The sequence below is a fragment of the Prinia subflava genome, chromosome 15 (genome assembly GCF_021018805.1).
Source record: "Prinia subflava isolate CZ2003 ecotype Zambia chromosome 15, Cam_Psub_1.2, whole genome shotgun sequence".
Classification (NCBI taxonomy): Eukaryota; Metazoa; Chordata; class Aves; order Passeriformes; family Cisticolidae; genus Prinia; species Prinia subflava.
Window position 1 is genome coordinate 2,181,109 of NC_086261.1, and position 20,762 is coordinate 2,201,870.

At 38.5% G+C, this 20,762-nt stretch overlaps 1 protein-coding gene across 3 annotated transcripts in view; it reads left to right on the forward strand.

Moving 5' to 3' along the window:
• DENND4A (DENN domain containing 4A) overlaps nt 1-20,762 on the forward strand; it is a 48,321-nt gene that overhangs the window by 5,331 nt on the left and 22,228 nt on the right. The window contains exons 2-12 of one of the 3 annotated variants that reach the window (XM_063412711.1): nt 3,118-3,203; nt 7,605-7,934; nt 8,498-8,747; nt 9,746-9,815; nt 11,345-11,514; nt 12,181-12,419; nt 14,368-14,434; nt 17,387-17,445; nt 18,089-18,233; nt 18,793-18,968; nt 19,468-19,568. In XM_063412711.1, the coding sequence (XP_063268781.1) occupies nt 7,627-7,934; nt 8,498-8,747; nt 9,746-9,815; nt 11,345-11,514; nt 12,181-12,419; nt 14,368-14,434; nt 17,387-17,445; nt 18,089-18,233; nt 18,793-18,968; nt 19,468-19,568 (1,585 nt within the window). In that variant the 5' untranslated portion in view covers nt 3,118-3,203; nt 7,605-7,626. Of the gene's footprint in view, nt 1-3,117; nt 3,204-7,601; nt 7,935-8,497; nt 8,748-9,745; nt 9,816-11,344; nt 11,515-12,180; nt 12,420-14,367; nt 14,435-17,386; nt 17,446-18,088; nt 18,234-18,792; nt 18,969-19,467; nt 19,569-20,762 lie in introns of all 3 variants that reach the window. The other 2 variants (XM_063412710.1, XM_063412713.1) reach the window with 2 other exon arrangements.

Here is a 20,762-nt window from a genome sequence, read left to right on the forward strand (position 1 = left end):
AATGTTCTAAGGCTCCAAGAGTGTTTTTAAATGTAGCCAAAAGTGATAGAAACAATCCACACCTGTCTTTTCTTCTATCTCACCATGATTTCAAAATTTAATTTAGGGTAGAGCCTGTTTCAAAACAAAGCTGAGGCTGGCATGTGTGCTCAAATGTGGCAGGGTGAAAGCAGGTCACTTCTGTCACTCTTGGTTGATGCACTTTAACACTTTCAGTTGCAGATTTTGGGTTTGAAGCTCAATATTGGCAGATCTTCTATTTTCATTTGCCTTTATCTACTGTGCCAAGAAAAATAGAACATTTGGTTTGGGGGACTTCTCCTTTTAAAAGGTTGTTGTATAGTAAATAGTTGTACAAAAACATGGACAAGCTGCCCTCCTGAACTGTGCTTTGGATGAAGTAATATTTACATTTTGTAGTGCTTATTTTGGCTTTCCTCCCCCTGGTTTGCTACAATTTGTTTTCTGCATCCCTCCCTACAAACACAGTTGTATTTGAGAAATCCTTTCCATTTTTGGTGGTGCATTTTGGCCATAAATACTGTAATCTAGAAAGAAAAGTGGGAGTTTTCAAACTGGCCTTACTGAGATTTGTCTCGTTCATGAGTCTTGTGGGATACTTGAACATCCCTTTCCTGAATTTTTATAAGCAGGGTTGAATGATCACCAAAGCAGCCTGTGCCTTTAGACCCTCCTAGTAAACACTTTGATTTCACTGAGTCTACAAACAGCGCTGATAAACAAACAAATAGAACACTTGGTGAGTGAGGGAGAAATGTGTAGAAGATGTGGGAGATGCCTGATCTCACCCTCGGGGTGAAGTCTATTCCTTCTTGCCTTCTCTCTGCCACTTGTTCTGCTTCTTTGCTGTACTCATCCTGCAGAATCTAGATTAGCCTCTGAATTTAGGCCTAATCTATCTTTCTTCAGCATTGCTGAACAAGTCTGCTTGTCCCTCAGTTCTTGGCTACATTCCTATTTTCTTCTCCCAAATTCATGGTCTTTTGTTTTGTTCCTGTGCTTTTATCCAGCACTTCTCTGCTTCCCAGCACCTCTTAGAGCTCCTTTGTTGCCAAGTTTTCCGAGCTCTCTTGATTATCTCCTCAGCTTTTGGATCAGAGATGTAAAACCATGACTTGGTACAGATGATTGTGAACAGGCCTGCAAAACACTGGGTAGCATTTCCAGTCCAGTGATGCAGGGCAGAAAAATCTTAGGTTTTCTCTTGGGTTATTGTCAATTTTCTTCTTTTTTGATAAAAACTAATGCAGTGTCAAAGGGAGCTTAGTGCAGGCTGCTGGCTTCCTGGGAATTATTGTGTTGTCTAACATCACTGAGTGCAGACGTGTGCAGTAGGGTCTAGAAATGCCATTTATCACTTTAGCCCTTTTTTCTCTGTTGCTGTTTTTTAACTGTGGTAGGAAATGGGAAGAAGAAGTATGGGCAACGTCCTACTAAAAATGAAAATGCTGTGAGAAGTTCAGTTTGTATTTGGGTAATGATGTAAGTCCTTTGCATTCTTGTTTCTTGAAAAAGTAGATCTTTTACTCTATACATAGAGGACAAGAAACTAGTTGTAAATAAGTTCTGCAGGGAGTACAAAATAGAGCCGTAAGTACACCGGTAGCAGTCCTGGCTGTGCTCCTTGTGATGCCTACATCTGTATTTTTTGCTTTCATTTAAGTCTCCTCACTAGTTTTCCATGGAGTTGACTAGAAAAGAAGTTCTTTGGTGTCTGTGGGGAAATTAATCATATGTTAATGCTGCCTGATTCTTGGATCTCTTTCAGCCGTGCTTGAGGTCTGCAGGTGATCCCAAAATTTATAATTTCTGACACTCTTGTAAGCTTGATGTCAATGATTATGTATTTAGAGAAAATTCTGTTGTGCTACGGCTGCATTCCCTCTTTGTAGTTTTGTGTGAAAATGTTCAAAGTCAGATACTGGAGGGTATCTGGCTAGAACTGGTGCAGGTCCATGGTGCTGTGTGGGTTTGAGAGCGCTCTGGGCTGTCAGAGTAATGAACTAACAGTGCTGATTGCTCCTGGGAGATCTCAGAGAAATGGCCTTGTACATGGGGGTTATGAGCAGAACCTTGAACTCTGTGATCCCAGAAATACAGGTCTGATAATCTAATTCTCCTATATTCTTCCACTAGAAAGAAATCTAGATTTTTCCGCATCAGGAATGGAAGCAAATCTTTCATGGTTTGCATCAACCGTCCTGAGATGTGTTTCTTCCCGGCCTCTCTTATGTTATGCTTTGTTTGCTGCAGTCTTCTCACGGTAATCTTCTGAGAGTGTTCTACAAGTCTTGGGGAATAGAAGCTTCCTCTAAAAAAAGTTCACTTCTGACTGCAGCCTTGCTGATGCTAATGAGCTGTTCTGGGAGCCCTGAGTCTCAGTGTGAGGTGCTATCCTCACTCCTGTGGTGCAAAACTGCTGCTTCAAATGCTTCAATGTAGCACGGGCTCCTGGGGAAGTTCCTGGGTGTAAAACACCAGCTCAAGCTCTCTCTGGTGATACCAGTGTTTAAGAGTGGCCATGCTGGTGTTCACCACATCTTAAGAAAAAATTAGGAATTGTGGCAGTAAAGGGCAAGAAGACTGTATCACCTGCTGCAAGAGGAATTGGGATAAGGTGACCAGATGAAAGATGCTGATTGTGGAGTAAGAAGGATCTGCTTAAATATCCAAATCTTGCAAAGAAAAATGGTTTGAAGTAGATTTTGAAAGATTCTTGGGCTGAGAGAGCACTTTGATAGCTGGCTAACACAAGGAATGGACACAGAAGGTATTGATCGTCAGAAAATAATGGAAGAGGTGAAGCAATTTGAAGTGGCTGGCTCATCTCTTCTTTGATTTATTTTGGTTTAAAGCATTAAGTATTGTTTGCATTCCTAAAATATCAACGCAGCATAAAACTTGATATTTTCTTTCTTAGCTTTAAAGTCTGGTTTCATTTACTTTTTAGTGAAGTGATATGTAACCTTATCTTAGCAAGGAGTCCTACAGCAACCCACAGTGTTCATTTCATGTGACTGGTGCAGTGAAGTGTGCAGAAAGTAAGTTTCAACAAATGTGTTCATTGTTTGATTCTTATTTTTACTGTTTCTATAGGGAATGAAACTTTAACAAGAAGTCTATGTTAAAGCCTGGCTGACAGCAAGAGAGGAAAAGTGTAGAAGCAATGCCCTGATGAAAAGGTAGGGAACACTTTGGGACAGTGGGCAAAAGGCTGGTGTTCTGCCTTGGGAATTGCTGTGAAATTAGAGGGCTTCTGCTTTGTACCCAGAATTGTTTGCTTGCTGTGAAGAAAATACTGAGGGGGAAAAGGCTTGTCTGGCAATTTTGCCAGGCAGTTCTGGCAGTACAGAGATGGGGTGAAGTTTTTTCCTGCAGTTCCTCCCGTGTCTTGAGACTGTTGAACCCCCATGTGATTTGTGTGGTGTTATGTCTGAGAAGTGGTTCTGAGCAGCCAGAGCAGGACTGACTGATCCAGTTAACTCCTCTTTGCTCTTGCATGCCCAGCTGACACATCTCTGTGGGTTGGTTATTTCAACAGGCTGATGTAGCAATACATGTGTGAGATGCTGGGGGCCATTAGAATTTTACTGGCAATTTTTAATAATTAGCCTCTGATTTGTGTCTTTGTTCATCTGTTCTTCGTGTTCCTTCAAAGGAAGTAAGTTCTTGGAATGTTATTGTATGATGAATACTTAAAAAAATAATAAATCAGCAGCTTTGAACTCTTCTAAAAAGGATTGCCCTGCACTGATTTCCAGCCTATTCTAGGAGACATTCATTGCTTGTTTACACATGGAACATCTTTGGAGTCAGGCTAACAAAATGAAATATCACCTGGTTTAGACAGCAAATGGATCTAATTAGGAACTGAAATTAATAAGCAATTTAATATTTTCAAAGAAAAATGCAGGAAGGAATGAGAATTACAACAAGGCAGATTAAAATATTACAAGGCAGTTGTTGTATTTGTCTGCCAGAGGTGGACTGGCAGAAACTCTTTTAATGGGGTCAGATGGTCCTCACTGCTGTCTGGAAAAGTTGGCTCCTGGAACAAAACTGGCATGGCTGGAGCAGCTCTTCTGTTCTGCAGCCAATTCCAAATTATCTCTGCAAAATTCTCTGGGTTAGGAGCAGGTTGTAGGGATTAGATCTGTGTATTTTTCCATGAAAATGTTGTAGTGCATCTGTAGTAAAGTGTACTTTGAGAAGCATCGTGCCTGTTCCTGCTGCACAGATGGAATATATGGCTCATCCACATCAGTTCTGGTCATGTGATGGCAAAAAGCTGATGTGTGCTTTCCTCTTATAGTATTTGAACAAGGAATGTGATCTGTTCAAAAAGCTTGGACACTGAATGAATTACAACAGTGGTGGCAAGCAGCAAAAATATTTAATTAGTATTTCCTAAATGTTTATGAAAAAATAGGATGTTACAAAATTACATTGAATAAACAGTGAAACTGTGTTTACCCTTTGTCTTTCAGCAAAGTAATCAAGCTAATAGTTTGTGGATCTGAGAGATTATCTGATTCCCTGTTCCCATTTTTTTAGAAGTTACAAAAAGCTCTCATCTATATAGTCATGATTTAGTGTGTGTGTTTAATATTTTTTTTACACGTGACTTTGTTTGCAAGGATGTTTTGATTCTTTCTGATCTTTATGGTGCTTAGTTTATAGTTGTATTAATTGTCTGACATCCATTAATAATCACTATCATGAGGTGGCTCAAAGACTTCATACTGCACTTATTTCCAGGGACTTTTGTAGGAGGTCATGGTTGTGATCCCATGGCATTGCCTTTGAAGTGCAGCCTTTTGTCCCCAGATTACTGAAGTGTAGAGAAGCAGTGGAAGCTTCTCTTCTGGCACTCCTAATGTTGAATTTTATCTGGAACCAGCTGCCTCAAGCAAGCCTCTTGTGCAGTGTGACTTTTTCTGCTGTGTTTTTTATGTTTGTTTGGATTGGGGGTGTTTTTGCCTTCAAGGATGACATGCAGTATGGTGAGATGTTGTAGGGAGATAAGTGAGGGTAAAAAGATTACAGTATCAAAGTTCCTACCTGATAAAGCTCCACAGCAGCTGCAAACCAAGGGAGATAAGGAAACAGGTCCTGCTGTGGAATCAGCAGCTCTGGAGAAATCTCTCCTTGGACTGGTGTGTGTCCCCATCCCAGGGTTATCTCAGGTGCTGTCCTGAGAGTCACACCCACGAGGGACAACTGCTACTCACTGAGTAAGATATATGAGTAAAGTCAGTGTGGAATGGCTTCATAGTAGGAGTTTCCACAGAAATTCTTCATCAGTTTATGTGGAGTGCTCTTCACAGAATGATTATTTGTCACTGAGTTAGATCACAATTTATACCTTCTTTCTAGGGTCTATTAACATAAAGTTTGCATATAGATCTGCTCTGCCAGTAACCCGATGCTGAAAATCTGAGTATCACAGAAGCTCTAGTAAAGTCTAAATCAGCCTTAGACTAAAATACCACTGCAGTTTATCTTTTCTATCCCATTTTCAGCTGTTAGCCTTTGTATCAAAAGACAAAAACATAAAACTCTTGTAGAATCCTTGAATAGTTTAGGTTGGAAGGGACCTTAAAGATTCTCATTCCACTCCTGCCATGGCAGGGACACCTTCCACTATCCCAGGCTGCTCCAAGCCCTGTCCAGCCTGGCCTTGGACACTTCCAGGGATGGGGTAAATCTGAAAGGATAATACATCATCAGCCAGGCCTTTTTTTCCCCCTCTTCTGTAAGATCTGCATTAAATTATGAAAGTCTTGCTGACTTGTGTATTACGTGCTATAACCTTAGGAAGCAAATTTATGTGATAGCAGGTGTTTGTGTGTAGGGGATTCTAATTTTAACTGCCTCTAAACGAGGAGAGCTTGTCCCAGTTTTTCTTGAGAGTGCTTTTGGGAATAAATGAATGTTTAAATTTAAGACTTTTGGTATAAACTTTATATGGAATAATGGTGGGGTTTAAATAGTGTAAAGGTATGATTCTTCAATATAATATATATATACACACGGTCATCATTCTGTTTATTTGTAATGCTGTCTTGGCTGATTAAACTGGAGTAGTGCTGTTAATACACTGGAGTTACAAGTCCTGCTTGCAGTTTTAACAGCCATCATTTCTACAACTTTTGATTACTGAAGTGTTAGTTTCATTTCATCCTAAAAGGCATCATGAATCACTCCAAAAATCAGTGTATTGCTGGGAAATGACGCTGGTGAGAAAAGGAAAAAACCTCAATGTTACAATAGCTATAATGTAGTTTCACAGAGAATGTTAATGTAACAAAATACCTAAACTTCAGTCATATTAGCTGAAAGATGCCAGTGTTTATGCCAGAGTTTAAGAATACTTTGTTAAACATCTGCTTCTCCGCATGCATTTGTTCTCAGCCTGCCTGGGTTTGCTGGAGCCTGATGGACAGAGATAATGGGCAGCATATGCAGAGGTTGAGTTTGTGTGTCTTTGAATATATTACTCAGGGAGGAGTTTGAATTTGTAGTTATTACTTTCATACATATGCTGAGTAACATATTCCAGATGTTTTTGGAATAACTGAATGTAGGTTAAACTAAGCTAAGTTTTGTAACTGCGTTCTCTCTTCAAACACAAGCTGAAGTTATTTTCAGACTGTTCCTCTCCTCTATATTGATGATTGCTTGCCAGTAATCATGTTTGCTGAAGTGTCCCATAGTGCTTATTAGCCATATAGAAAAATAAGTTAGATAATTTGGGGTTTCTTCTTGGCATTGTCTAGAAAAATGTAAATAAGGATACAATAAAAACTTATACTCACTTCCTTGCAGCTTTAGAAGCTTCTCAAGCCAGTCCAGCAAAACACAACCAACCTACAAAATAAGTGCAAGAAGAGGGAATTGCCTCTCTTGTGCTGGTGGATGAGGTTGGTAGGGGTGACCAGCCTGACAATCTTCCTGCTTGAGCAGGGGCTGGTGCTGGACATATGAGGCCAGCTTGGAACAATTTGATTAATGCACATTATCAAATTGGGACATGATTTCCAAATTACCAGCTAGGAATGTCTGAATTTATTTTGTTTTAAGAAAAATCTTGGTCCAGTCCAAGAATCATGATGGCAAGAAGTTTGATATGGCTTAATACTTGCTACCTAGAGCAAGAAATAAAGGGAGATAAAGCAATGGGAATAAAAGTTACATGAAAACTGAAGTCTTGTACCAACTATTCAAACTGTTTTAAATTCTGGTTGTTCAGTTTCTGAATGTCAGCAAGCTCCTGAAACTCCTGTGTGGTAACAGTTTCCCTTGCAATAAAATTTTGCACCCAAACAAAATTAATTCAACAAAAGGGAGTCTTGAATAGCTTGTCTGGTTTAAAAAGTCTGGAACTTGATGACAGTAAACTTCCTGAAGCTACTCTAACAAGATTCCAGCACATATGAGTGACTCGGAAAAACAATTTTAGCCCATTTCTCAATGTTCCATGCGAGAGCAGAAAGCATTTTCTTTATTTGCAGGCTGTGATTTTCTGGTTTTAAAAATAACCATAGTTTTATCATTTCTGACCTGTATTTCTCTCTTAGAAGCTGTAACACCTTGTGATGGAAGATGGAAGACAAAGGGGCCCGTGTCGCTGATTACTTTGTTGTCGCGGGACTAACGGATATCTCAAAGCCGCTGGAGGAGGAGATCCACTTCAACGATGCCTGCCATAAAATCGCCAAACCAAAAGAACCCATCACAGATGTGACAGTGCTCAATAAATCCCTGGGGGAGGAGGTTCCTCAGGGCTATAAATGCATAGATGTCACTCCCTCGGGCCTGTCTGCCGACCTCAACAACGGCAGCCTGGTGGGGCCGCAGATGTACCTTTGTTATCGCCGAGGGAGGGATAAGCCTCCACTCACTGATTTGGGGTGAGTGCTTTCCCTGTTCCAGCGGGTGATTTTCACAGTTTGATTTGACTAAGGCGGGTTTACGGAAATGCCATACTTGTTAATACAAGGCAAAACTCTAAACAGGAAGATATTTGTTGACTTGAGCGTACTGTAACACAGTATGGAAGGGAAAATACATGCTGAGTGGATTTTAATGACAAGTTTAATCCTTCCCATTTTGGAGTTTTCAAAGCCATTTTTATTTTTTAATGTATATATTGAGATTGTGATAAGATGCTTAACCTATTTAGTACAGATTGGAAAGAGATAAGTTATATGACATTCTTAGGATCAGGCCATGAATCTTTAATAGAACTGAAAATAACACATTTTGCAGTAAACAAAACACTTAAAAGCAATTATATGCAAGGAATACCAGTATAGTTTCATCATGGAGTTTTGCTGTTAGAATACAATTGGAGAGAACGTGATCTATACTTGTCAGTAAAAATGTTTTGCTCAGAGATGAGACAAGAGCTGTGATTAAAACTCAGCGTTTTAAAAACATGCCTTCTGACTTTTTCCCATCCCCTTTTAACCAGGGTTTTATATGATGGGAAAGAAAGAGTGAAGCAAGGCTGTGAAATCATCCGGAGCACCCCCTATGGGCGGGCTGCCAACATCAGCGGCAACGCCTCGTCCCAGCGCGTGTACATCACCTACCGCAGGGCCTCCGAGAACATGACCCAGAACACCCTGGCTGTCACAGACATCTGCATCATCATCCCCAGCAAGGGAGAGACTCCTCCACACACCTTCTGCAAGGTGGACAAGAATCTGAACAATAGCATGGTAAGATCCAGAAGCTGGGCTTTGGACACTCAGTGCTCGCTGATGTGACGTTTGTGGAGCACTTATGGAAGCGTTTGGAGTACCTGGTGAAAAGTCGTCATAAGAGGTCTCCAAAGATAAATCAAGTATTGGAAGAGTTGGAGGATTGCATTCCTTTGTTCCTGCTTGGAACAAAGTCTTTCTGGAAGCCTTAGAGCAAATGTTTGGGGTTTTTTAGTGCTGACTCCAGCATCTTTGCATTGGTCCTTTAGAACCTGTTGTGTACGTGTGTGAAACTGGAGGTTTTACAGATGTGGCTGTTTCTGACACTGCCTTTACTGCTGTGGTGGGAATTCCATATCTAGCAACCAGCTTCTGTTTGTTTTCCAACTCCTCCCTTTACCTACAATGCTATTTTATAAATATTTTTCTCCTCAGTTGTTTCACAAACTTCTTATTTAAAGTAAGTTGTATGTGAATGATGTTGGGAGCTGTTGACTGTAAGCACATTTAAATGTTTAATATGGTTCCAAAGCCTGACCTGCTAAAATACACAGGTTTCACAGCACTTAGATTTGCAGAACTGAATATTTAAGTGTTTCCTGGTTAAATCTGCAGTCCCATGTGCTGGCTCTTGCAGGGTCCTGAGGAGGATGCTGACTGCTCTGCAAGTGGGATCATGTGAAAAAGATCATGGGAATTGATTTGTGCTTGTTTTTAAATCAATGCCTGTAGGCATTAACCAATGAATTTTTCAGTTCTGCTAGTCCCCATATTGACTGGGTTGTGGGAGTGCTGTCTTGTGGAACTTGTTGCACTTTTCTCCCTTCTATAGAAGCTCTGAGTTCCCTGTATGGGTGCTGCTCTTTTCTGTTCCATGGCTTTCCCTGTTCTTTATTCTCATGTCCAGAAATTGAGAATTTAAATACTTAAAATTATCAACATTATTATTAATTATATTCTGTTATGTCCATTGTTATACTTGATCACTTAATCCAGTAACTTCTTTTATTTTACAGTGGGGCTCAGCAGTATATTTATGTTACAAAAAGTCTGTGGCAAAAACCAACACCATATCATATAAAGCTGGTATGTAACTACTGTGTAGCTTTTTTTATCTTCAATTCAGGATGTCCAGGTTCATCTGTAGTGTAATACATTTTGTACTAAAGAATTGACACTATGTTGCATTATCCAAAAAGGACCCAAAGAATTCTTTTGAAATCATGTCAGAAAAGAGGCCTTACAATGCTGTTTTAAAATTTGTGTTTAATTGGGAAGCTCAGCTGTGTTTTGATAGGTTTCTACAAACCTGGGTGTCTCCCACCTCTATTTGTGTTACTGGTAACTGTCTGTTAAGGATGTGTGTGTGTATGCAGAAGAAAACACCACAGAAATTATTTGATGCATTTTCATGATCACTTTCTTTAAGAAACATTTTGAAGAATCCTGCAGACTTCCACACTGCCTCGAGCATCATTCGCACTGAGCTCTTTAAGTATTTTTGGATCATGTATCATCTTTATTTTATTGTTTTATTTATAAGACAGAATTAGATTTGCTATGACTGATGAAATGTGTTGGCTTTGCATTTGTTGTTGGGGTTTTTTTTTAAACCCTGATTTTGTTTGGCATACAAGTCATGAGCATGATTCACACTTAAGCTTTAATCCACTTATGTCCCTTTTAGAGGCTACTCTCTGTAAACAGGAGTTCAGGACGTAGTGAAAGGTTGACAGTACGTTTGTAAACAAATAAAAATTTTAAAAGGCCCCACATCTGATGGTAGCTTGCACAAAATTCTGATTCTTGTCATGAGGGGATCCACTGCCCTTTTTGATTACAAATTTTTATTGCTTATTAATATTCCCCTTTCTGTTAGAAACATAGTGATTGTGCTAACAGAGAGAAATCCTAAATCCTTTCATGTGGTGTCTGTGCTTGGTGTGGAGTCCCCTGGGCTGGCAGTCAGACAGGGTGGATTGCTACAGCCTCTGATGTAACTGAGGACCTGTGTGCTAAAAGCCTCTGCTTCAGATATTCATGTTTTACAGCTTTGGTTAAAATAAGTCTAAACTCATTGGCCCAACAGCACAGGAGTCCTCAGCTCAGGTGGATCAGCATAATTGATTTGATTCTATTGGCATTAAAAAACTACCTAATATCTAACATCTTTCAGGGAACATTTGTTGTCCAGAATTCATTGGTGTCATAGTTGAAAGCATCAGTCTTATTTCTCAGTTATTCACGCTACCTTTTTTTTAAACTAAATTTTAAATCTTTGCTCGTACTCGTGATGAATATGAACTATTATGTAATAACAGGTGAGATACACACAGCCTGAGAACAGGAGAAGATAAGTCAGTTATGAATAGTTTCTAGAATGGAAGGTATGATTTCAGTGTAGGGCTTTAGTCAGGTGATTCCTCCTTAGGTCATGGGAGTGTCTGCCCCTTCCAGCTATTCCCTGTGCCTGATTATTTGCACCTTCTCTCATCTTGTGAAGTTACTGTGTGCTCATACATGAATTTTCTGGCAATTATTTTATGGAATGAGCTATTACAAACCTGTTTCTGCTGGCTTTTCTGTAACTGCCTCTTTGCTCATTCTATTTATAGGTTTAATATGCAGATATCCTGAAGAAGATTATGAATCATTCCCATTACCAGAATCTGTGCCTCTTTTTTGTCTCCCTATGGGTGCAACAATTGAATGTTGGCCATCTAACAGTAAATACCCCCTCCCAGTTTTTTCTACATTTGTACTAACTGGAGCTTCTGCAGAAAAGGTATTTTAAAACTCTAAAAAGTTATTAATTTAATTGAAAAAATTTGGTTGTTTATCTGTTCAGGATGATGATAATGAATGTTTTCATAGATGAGCTTAAATCTATTCTCTTGGGCTTGATTCCAAGCCTGCTTTGAGGAGTGACTTGCAGTACTTTCAGCTGATGATAAACCTGAGCTCTTCTGCTTTCCTGTTAGCTGTGAAACTGGAGAGCAATGGAATTGGCCTGCATATATATGCAAGTAATGCTATTTTTATTGCAAGCATGGAAACGACCTTGCATGTACATACTTGTTCTAAAAAGTAAATTGGATGTCAGGGGATATGGCTTTGAGTTGTGCATCAAGGATTCCTAAAATAGCTCTAAAGGCAATTGGGGGAGCAGATGACTGCAGTTGTACTCTTTAAAATCATTAATTTTCTCTCAAATAAATTTTGTAAATTACTCTTTCTCATATAACATTAAATGTTTTAAATAAATAATAGACAGTCTGGATTTTCACAGCTGTAAGAATATTCCAGAATGGATTGCTTCAAAAGATGATGCATTCATGTATCTTTTCAAACAGTAACACAGATTTGATTTTTTTTGTGTGTTTGGAGTTTCTTAGATTGCTTTGAAGGTCGAGGCAGAATTACTGACTTGACATCCATGCTGTGTTTGCAGGTATATGGTGCTGCTATTCAGTTTTATGAACTGTATCCTGAAGAGAACCTCACAGAGAAACAAAAATCTCAGCTAGGATTAGCAGCTGCCGTCGAGGGAAAAGACACGTGCAGAACAGTGCAGACAAATAAATGCATCTGCCTGCTCTCTCACTGGCCTTTCTTTGATGCTTTCAAGAAGTTTCTTACCTTTCTGTATCGTTACTCCATTTCTGGGCCACATGTCCTCCCCATTGAGAAGTAAGTAATTTCCAAAATTCATAACAGTAATTTCAGTTCATAAGAGATTGGGGTTTTTTTTTGTTGTTTTTTGGGGTTTTTTTTTCTAAATTTCCTGTAACATCCTTCTTACTTTACTCATCAAACATTAAATATAACAGCTGCACTTTTCTCCTTTGATAAAACATACATTTACCTGCTTCCTGAAAAAGTCCAGATTTTTATTTGTGATTTAAGTGCCTGCAAAGGTCTCTGAAACCTGTTTTAATTAGCTTTGCACCCTTTAGCCATAGTGATTAAAAAGAGCAAGATTATAAATCCTTTCTTAATCTTGCACACATCAAGTTAGGAGAATTAAATGAGTAGATTTGCATTTTTTCAAATGCCTATTTGTAGTGTAATGAGAGATGATAAAGCAGATTGAATATTTTGCACTAGTAATTATCTTCTATTTGTGATAAATAAACTTAATTTCTTTCTCACATAAAGGATTTCACATGATAAAATGCCGAGGAAATCCTTACAGCAAGAAATGGTCGATACCTGTAATTGCTATGTAACACCATGTAACGTTTCTAGGAGAATGTAATCTTTTAATGCAGCAGATTTCAAATACAATATTTGCTTTTCTGTTTTATTAGACATCAGGTTTTTTCCTGCTTCAACTTCAATATTAACTTTCAGGAGACTTTGACTTTATGCATTAAGTATTTCTTGGGATTGTTTATCCCCTTTATTATTACAGTTCCCATCACTGAACTTGTTTGAAAATTCAGATAGTGTAAACTTCCAATGATAAAACCACTTTGTTTTGTTTTTAAGCTCAGGGGTTTGGTGTTTTAATTTTTGAGAATGAATAAAGTAAGTAGATAAGAGAAATGCTTTATCAATTTGGATTTTATGGATTTATTTTAATTTCTCTGATTTGTAAACTGGTCAGTTTACTGTGGATAATTTAAATACAGGATTATAATGTAGTATCCAGCCTACTTCTTTTGGTGATTTTAATGATGATAAGGGTTTGTCTGGCCACACAAGTACCTGAACATTTTCAGTCAGCCCAGCTGCTGCAAGCAGCAGCTTCCCCTTGTTGTGTGACATGTTCCACACTTTTGGCCACAATCTTTATAGAATGGTGATAAAATAAACCCCAAATCAGTGCTTATTTGTGGGTTTATCTGAATTTCTACCAAATGGAGTTGCCTGTGTCATAGTACTGGTAAGGTTTGTAGAAATCCTGGTGAATTCTGTGCTGTAAGGTGGAGTTTGGGATGGAATATCTGTTTCTCATGGGTTTTTACTGACCCCATTCAGGTTCTTTTCATGTGAAAGCATCTATTATGTGGAATTACACTTCTACAACTTGTGTAAGTTTAATAAATTCATGAAACTGAGAACTTTGTCAAATTCTAAAATCATTTTTCTGTATTGGTAGTATGTGAAAAAACTTTAAAGCTTTTTCATCAGCAATTTTATATAACATTTTGTATTTAGAACTGAAGAAAATGGATGAGCTTAATGATTCTCCTTGATATTCAGCCATGAATATTTTTTTGCAAATAACCAGTTCTAGTCTCTGAGGTGTAGTGCTATTTCAAACTCTGTCAGAAGCAGGATTATAAAATGGGACTATGATGTTCAAACATCGGTATTTCTACTTTACAAATGGGAAAAAAAACCCTCCTTGTAATTTTTCAATCTCACAAATAGAATTTGTGAGAGATTCTGGCATTTGTGAGATGTTCTGGCAGAGAATCTGCCCTGCCATTTTCTTGTGATCAGTAGAAGAATGGGTTTTCAAGGTCAGAATGTCCCAATAGGGTTTAGGTGCTGGGATTTTTTGCTCTGTTTTCTGAGTAAGTATGTGCCCTTTTTATATAATAATTTCTCTTACTGTCAAAAATTTTGTCTTGAGGTAAAGTAGTTTAAGCTTAATTTCTACTAAATCAGTATTTTTCTTTTCCTCTAGACATATTTCCCATTTCATGCATAAAGTACCTTTTCCATCCCCTCAGAGGCCAAGAATTCTAGTGCAGGTAAGTGTAATTTTCTTTAATAACTGTCTAAGGTGAAGATAAAACCGGTTAATAAATGGAAAAAAGTAATTTTTGTTCTCAATTTGGTTCTGTTCAGGATTTTTTTCCAAAATTTCTACATGTTGTGTGAGAAATCTGTTAGAATTCTGTTTCTAGTTTAGTTAATGACTTTAGTGAGTTATTACAAGAAGCTGTTTAGTGAGCTTAGAACTTAATTTTTTTTCAGAGTATATGGAAATTAATGAAAACTACTCTAAGTCAGCATCTGGTCTGATTTTTGCAATAGCTTTTGAACTGTTTTCTTCTTGCTGCTGTATGAAGGCTGAGTGTAAAGTAAATAAATAAACCTAAACCAGATGTGAAATGTGTATCCATGATTGCCCCTCTTCCCAAAGGGCTTTGTGCTCTCAGAGCCACACCCAGGTTTATCAAACCCGGCCCTTGCTCTGAGCTACCTGCAGGGCTGTGTGGGAGTGAAATAATTGCAGGAATTGCTACCTGCTCTTGGAAATTCCAGCCCTGTTCGTAGGAGAGAAAAAATCCTGGTCTGGAGGACTTCTGAAGTGTTATTAAATCTTTTTATTTCCTCCTGAAGAGGTGAACTTGGTAGAGATGTGCTAAAGTTTTTATTGCAGAGAAAAGAGAGCTCTGTGCAGTCCCAGTGCTCTACCAATTGTGGTTTGATTCAGTAGTTACAAAATGATGCTGTTCTCTGTTATTACTTGCATAACATAAAATATGGAGAGCCCTGTGAGTTCTGAGCCTTAATTGTGTAGCCCATATGGTAGTGAAGTCTTTCAGAGCAAATACAATCCTGGGTTATGTCTCTCTAGCATGAACTGAATATTGAAGATCCTCTTTAGTGTATTCTAAAGGAGTGATATTTATTACTGTTACTGAAAAGGGATTAGAGAACAGTTATACTGAAACTGTATCCTGCACATCCTTTTCCTTCTGATTTTTTTCAATTCAAAACCCAGCATTTTTACTTCTTATTTAAGGGGTTTTTGTTCACATTCAATAAAATATTTGTACTAGGAAACACTAAACACCTATTTACAGAGATAGTAATTTAGTTCAGAGAAGAGCATTTAATGGTTTAGTCTGAAATTTTAGGGAATTTTGTCAAAGTATGTATGAGTTTGTGTCCTAGAACATAGTCTGAAGATTTAGATATAAGTGATGTGAAAATTATGTCTGTTATATTTTATTTTCAAAATGTTTGTGCATTAAATTAGTGTAGCTTTAGGAGCTGATAGTACAGATGGAGAAAACACTGCTTTTATTGTAGGCAGTGGTAATTGAGATCTGTGAATAAATTCTTCCTTCCAGGGACTTAAGTTGTGTTTGAAACTGCACTGAATAAAATCACAGGTGATTGTACCTTAGACTTTTCCTCAAAATCAGTGTGGGAAATGCCTGCATTGAAAATGGCAAACTTTCAGGATTCCATTTCTCTCTGAAGCCTGCTAATGGAAAAAGTGGTAGTCTTTTGCTAAGCAATTGAACTTTTAAGTCTCAAAGAAGTGATAGCCATTAGTAAAATGCTCTGGAATGTTCCTGTTTGCCAGTGTTGATGGGTTCCCCTGACCTGAGATCTGCTGGATCTGTGTCCCACATCCCCTCATTGCACAGAGGCTGCTGTGCTAATGCATCACCACCTGCAGACCTCAGGAGCATGTGGAGTGATGTTTCTGCCTCTGGGGGTAATAAGTGCCCCTTCTGCCTGAGGGAGATGTGCCCCTTGAATAGATGTTTAATTGTGTTTATGTGCTTGTGCTGAAGCACAGAAGTCAGAGGACATCAGGCTGATGCTTCCTTTCAGAGGGTGGTTTATGAAGGTTTGCCTCAGGCTGAAAAAATGAATCCTCTGAATTCTCCCACTGACCAAGCTAATGGTGCTGGTGCTCCCAAGGGACTGACTTGGCAAATGCAGCCTGTGGTGTGGCCATCCACATCTGTCAGGGAGCTGGGGTGTGAGGCGTGCAGGGAGAGCGTTGCAGGCTCTCTGTAATTCCCTGTGCTTGGTGGGTCTCCAGGCACAGCATTAGGGCACTTTGTGTTTCTGTGTCATCAGTCTTGTCTTCTGGCTTCTGTTACCTGCTCACCTGCAGTGGTGAAACACCCTAAACCTGAAATTTTACTAAAAATTGGCTGAACTTGCAGCTCCATTGTACGAGTTGTAGCTGAATTACTACTGCTTTTATACAGCAGAAAATGCAGGCAGGATTAAGCCAGCTGGTATCTTGTTACCCTGGATTTATCATGGCTGGAAACATCCCCTGAGCTTTGATAAACTGATTTCTGTTGCTGTTCTTGTACTTACCTGAGTCTTCCTGTTCATGCTGAATATGGGAATGATTTGCTCGATGCCATGTCACTGTAAGAAAGAAAAGTGATTTAATAGGATCTTCTTGCATCTTCAACTAATGCTAATTTTCAAGATTCTATCAGAGCTGAGCAGTTTCTACCAGCCAAGAGCCTTATTCTCATGTCTTCTGAAGAAAATATGGCTTTACATTATGACCTGCCATCTCTCCCTTTTATGAATTTTTATCCCTCTCTTTACCCCTAAATCCAGAAAGAATTCCCCCCAGCTCCTGAAAGCTGTGTATGAACTATGGGTTCTCACAGCTCTTAAAGTACAGAAGACTTCATTTTTCAGCAGTTCATATATTCAAATTTTTGCAGCATTAGCTAGCTTAAAGTCTTCTTTATGAATATGCAATGTATTCAGTTCTGGCCAAGAATGGAAGATCATGTTTTGCCCAGTTTTTACTAAAAGATCCTGGTGCATATCATTGCACAGCACTTCTTAGAGTGATGCACAAGTGAGATATACAAGATTCAGCTTAATTTGAATTATTTTTCAGTGTTCTTTGTTACAGTTGTGTAATTTATATTTTCAAAGTTCACAATAAAAATAATTTATTTTAAAATATCTTTCCCCAGCTATCTCCACATGATAACCTGATTCTTAGCCAGCCTGTGTCATCACCACTCCCACTGAGGCAAGTAGCAGTATCTTGTTAATTGTGAGATGTATTTGGATTTGTGTTATGGAAAAGATTTGGTGTTTTGAGTTGCAGTTGTGTAAATTAACTCACTTTGTCTGATGCCTTTGGAAGCTGATGGATCTGAAGTTTATTCATGTGATTAGACCTGCACCCTGACAAGGATACACATTTAATTTACAATGTATATGGGGGGTGTTTAAAATCATTTTAGTAGTTCTTGAGGAAGAACATGGATTATTAGATCCCTTTTCTAGGAGCTGATCCCTGGGCTCCCAAGGTAGTTCAATTTTTTATTTTGGAAGGGAGTTGAAGGAGTTCTATTACTGTCTTGACTTCCATGTCTCAGTGCAAGAGACTGATTAAAGAAACACATGTTGTCTCTCTGTAAATTGCTTTTCAAAAAGAAAAATTGTCATGCCTGTGTCTTGAAAATGGTCTAGACTGAGTCAAGTCTCAAGGAATTGTGGTTACTGCTGGGAAATAACCATTCCTCACTGGACAGTGAAGTGTGCCAAGTATTCTACCAAGTAATCTTCTCTAAAAGAAAGATTTGCAGATTTCCATTTATTTTATTATTGAACATTTCTTTTTTTTACTGTCCCTTGTAACTCACCGGTGTGTTTATGTCCTGCAACAGTGGTGGCAAGTTTTCTACACTACTTCAGAATTTAGGACCTGAAAATGCAGTAACTCTGCTGGTGTTTGCTGTGACAGAACATAAAATCCTCATCCACTCACTGCGACCTTCTGTCCTCACGAGTGTGACAGAGGCTTTGGTCTCTGTAAGTACCAGCTTTTAGTCATACACCTGGAAAAGGGCTGAAAGAAAATGCTTCTGAGATAAAATCTAGATTTAGTATTGGTGCTGTTAAACTTAGAGGTTACTTAAAAATAAGAATTAGAGTGAAGATTGCTAGAGAGAAAAATTGCTGTTGTAATGATATCCTGTGAAGATAGAAGATAAATTGTTGTTGATTCTTTGTGTAAATATTGTAAATAAGTGTCTGATTATCACAGTGCATTAAGTAAGAGTTCCTGATTTTCCCAACTGGCACTGTATATATTCCTCTGGAGTTTTAAATGCATGATTTTCCCTGCCTGTAATCACTAAGCATTGTTTGCTGTCTCTGCTGTGTGTAATCTGTGATTCTGAAGTTGTTTTTCCTACAAATCGAATTTTAGAGGAATTAGTGCGGTTTTTAATTAACAATCTACATCTAGACTCTCAGTAATAACAATCTGCCATGTTAAATAATTTCAGAGATAGTGAGGTGTGGTATATTCTTGCATAGGCCCTGCTGCACGTGTTTAACCTGTGTTTTTGTCTCTGTGTTTTCCAAGATGATATTTCCCTTCCACTGGCCGTGCCCGTATATCCCTCTGTGTCCCCTGGCCCTGGCAGACGTGCTGAGCGCCCCGTGCCCCTTCATAGTGGGAATTGATTCCAGATACTTTGATCTCTATGACCCCCCACCCGATGTCAGCTGTGTTGACCTGGATACCAACACCATTTCTCAGTAAGTTTTTATCACCAGTTTTTCTTCTGTGTTAATTTTTTTTCTGCTTCTTATTTTCAAAAGCAAAAACTGGCTTTCTGGCAAAACTGCAAAACTTGGAGGGGTGTTTTAGTTTTTCTTTCAATTTCTTTTCCTTCTGTCCATGCCAGTTTTTAGAGCATGTAATAATTACCTAAGTAATTAGAGCTCAGAACATGGCATGAGTGGTGGTTGCTGGTGCAATAACAGGTGCTTAATACCATTAATCTACCTCTGGTGAGTTGTAACTGGATTGATTTCAGTGTGAAGAGTGTGGCAGTGTAATCATCACCCTGAAATACGGGGCACTGGTTGGATGGCTCTGATCAGATCTCCACACAGTAAATCAAATTTGACTTTGTTAGTTGGTTTGCAATCCTTCTCAGTCCAGTTCTAATGGAGTGAAGCCTCTTTCTCTGGTTGGATGGAACATGCTCTGAACACATTCCAGTGTGTGCTTACTTTGTTTTTTTCTTTCCAGAACTGGAGACAAGAAAGCTATTGCATGGAAGATCTTACCAAAGAAACCTTGTAAAAATCTGATGAACACTTTAAATACTTTATATCAGCAACTGGCAGAATGTGAGTGGGAAAGTACATAGTAAGCTTTACACTGAGCACAGTGTGCCACAAAAACAGATAAATGTAGCAAATTCAATATGTTCCAAAGTTATCAGTTCCACTAAACATTTACTTTTACAGAGTGGGAAAATCTCTGCTCTAAATCCAGAGATTTAGAAACTATGTGGGGACTTTTGGGACAGAGGAGACTTCATATTTATATGAAGGCAGTACTGAATAGAGGTCCTTTCCTATTAATGTTAGCCTCATACAAAACGAAAAAGAGCAGAGTTTCTATGAGAAGGGAATAGGAAAGCAAAGCAAAGAATAGGCCAGGACATAATAAAGACTTTTTTTTTTTCATCTTCAAGGTCTGCTTAAAGTTTTCTGATGTCTTGGCAATTAAAAGTGGAATTACTTTGACACTCAAGCTAATAGTACCTCACCTAAAATGAATAATTATCTGAAAATTATCTGATGCTTCAGAAATTTGATATATTTTTCTGCAAGGGTTTTTTTAGAAAAAATCAAAACCTGATGTTCTGCATGTAAAAATACAGTTGTAGTGAACTTAAATCTTATTACAGAGTAGGTTGCTTAAAAATGATATCGAGGTAAGGTTGGCTATAATTTTATGATGTGGAAAGACAGTGGTGAAACCATCCTTTCACTTTCCTGAGATGTTTTTGGAATGTTACCAAACTCTGTGTGTAGCAGTCAGGTCTCAGCTAGAGTTCTGATGGTTTTAAAATGTTGATACAAGTACTTAATTAAAGAATGCAGGTTTTGCTAGAGCCACATTTTGTCTGTAGCAGCATTTTGCAGTGTTGTGTTTTAATGGCTCCACTTTGCCTCTAAGTGGTGATTTTCTGTCTATGTCAGTATTTAATGAGTGTTGTCTGCTTTTTGAAATGAGAGGCACAATCAAAAAAAGTACATCCCATCCATGTGTTTGTCCTGAAAATATGCTTTTTAATCAGCTGCTGTCTAAATTTTCACATGGTTTTACAAACAGCTTTCTTTGAGGGCTTTTTAAAGCTCTGTCCACACTGGTTCTGTTACTGTAGTAACTCCTGTGCTGACCAGTGCATCCTGCTTTTGGTGTTAGCCACAGATACGTGAGGTACAGAAGGTCAAGCTGAATCCATTGTCTCATGTCCTGATTAAATTTGGGTATATTTTAACTTATTTCAAATGTAATGGAGTTCAGTAATC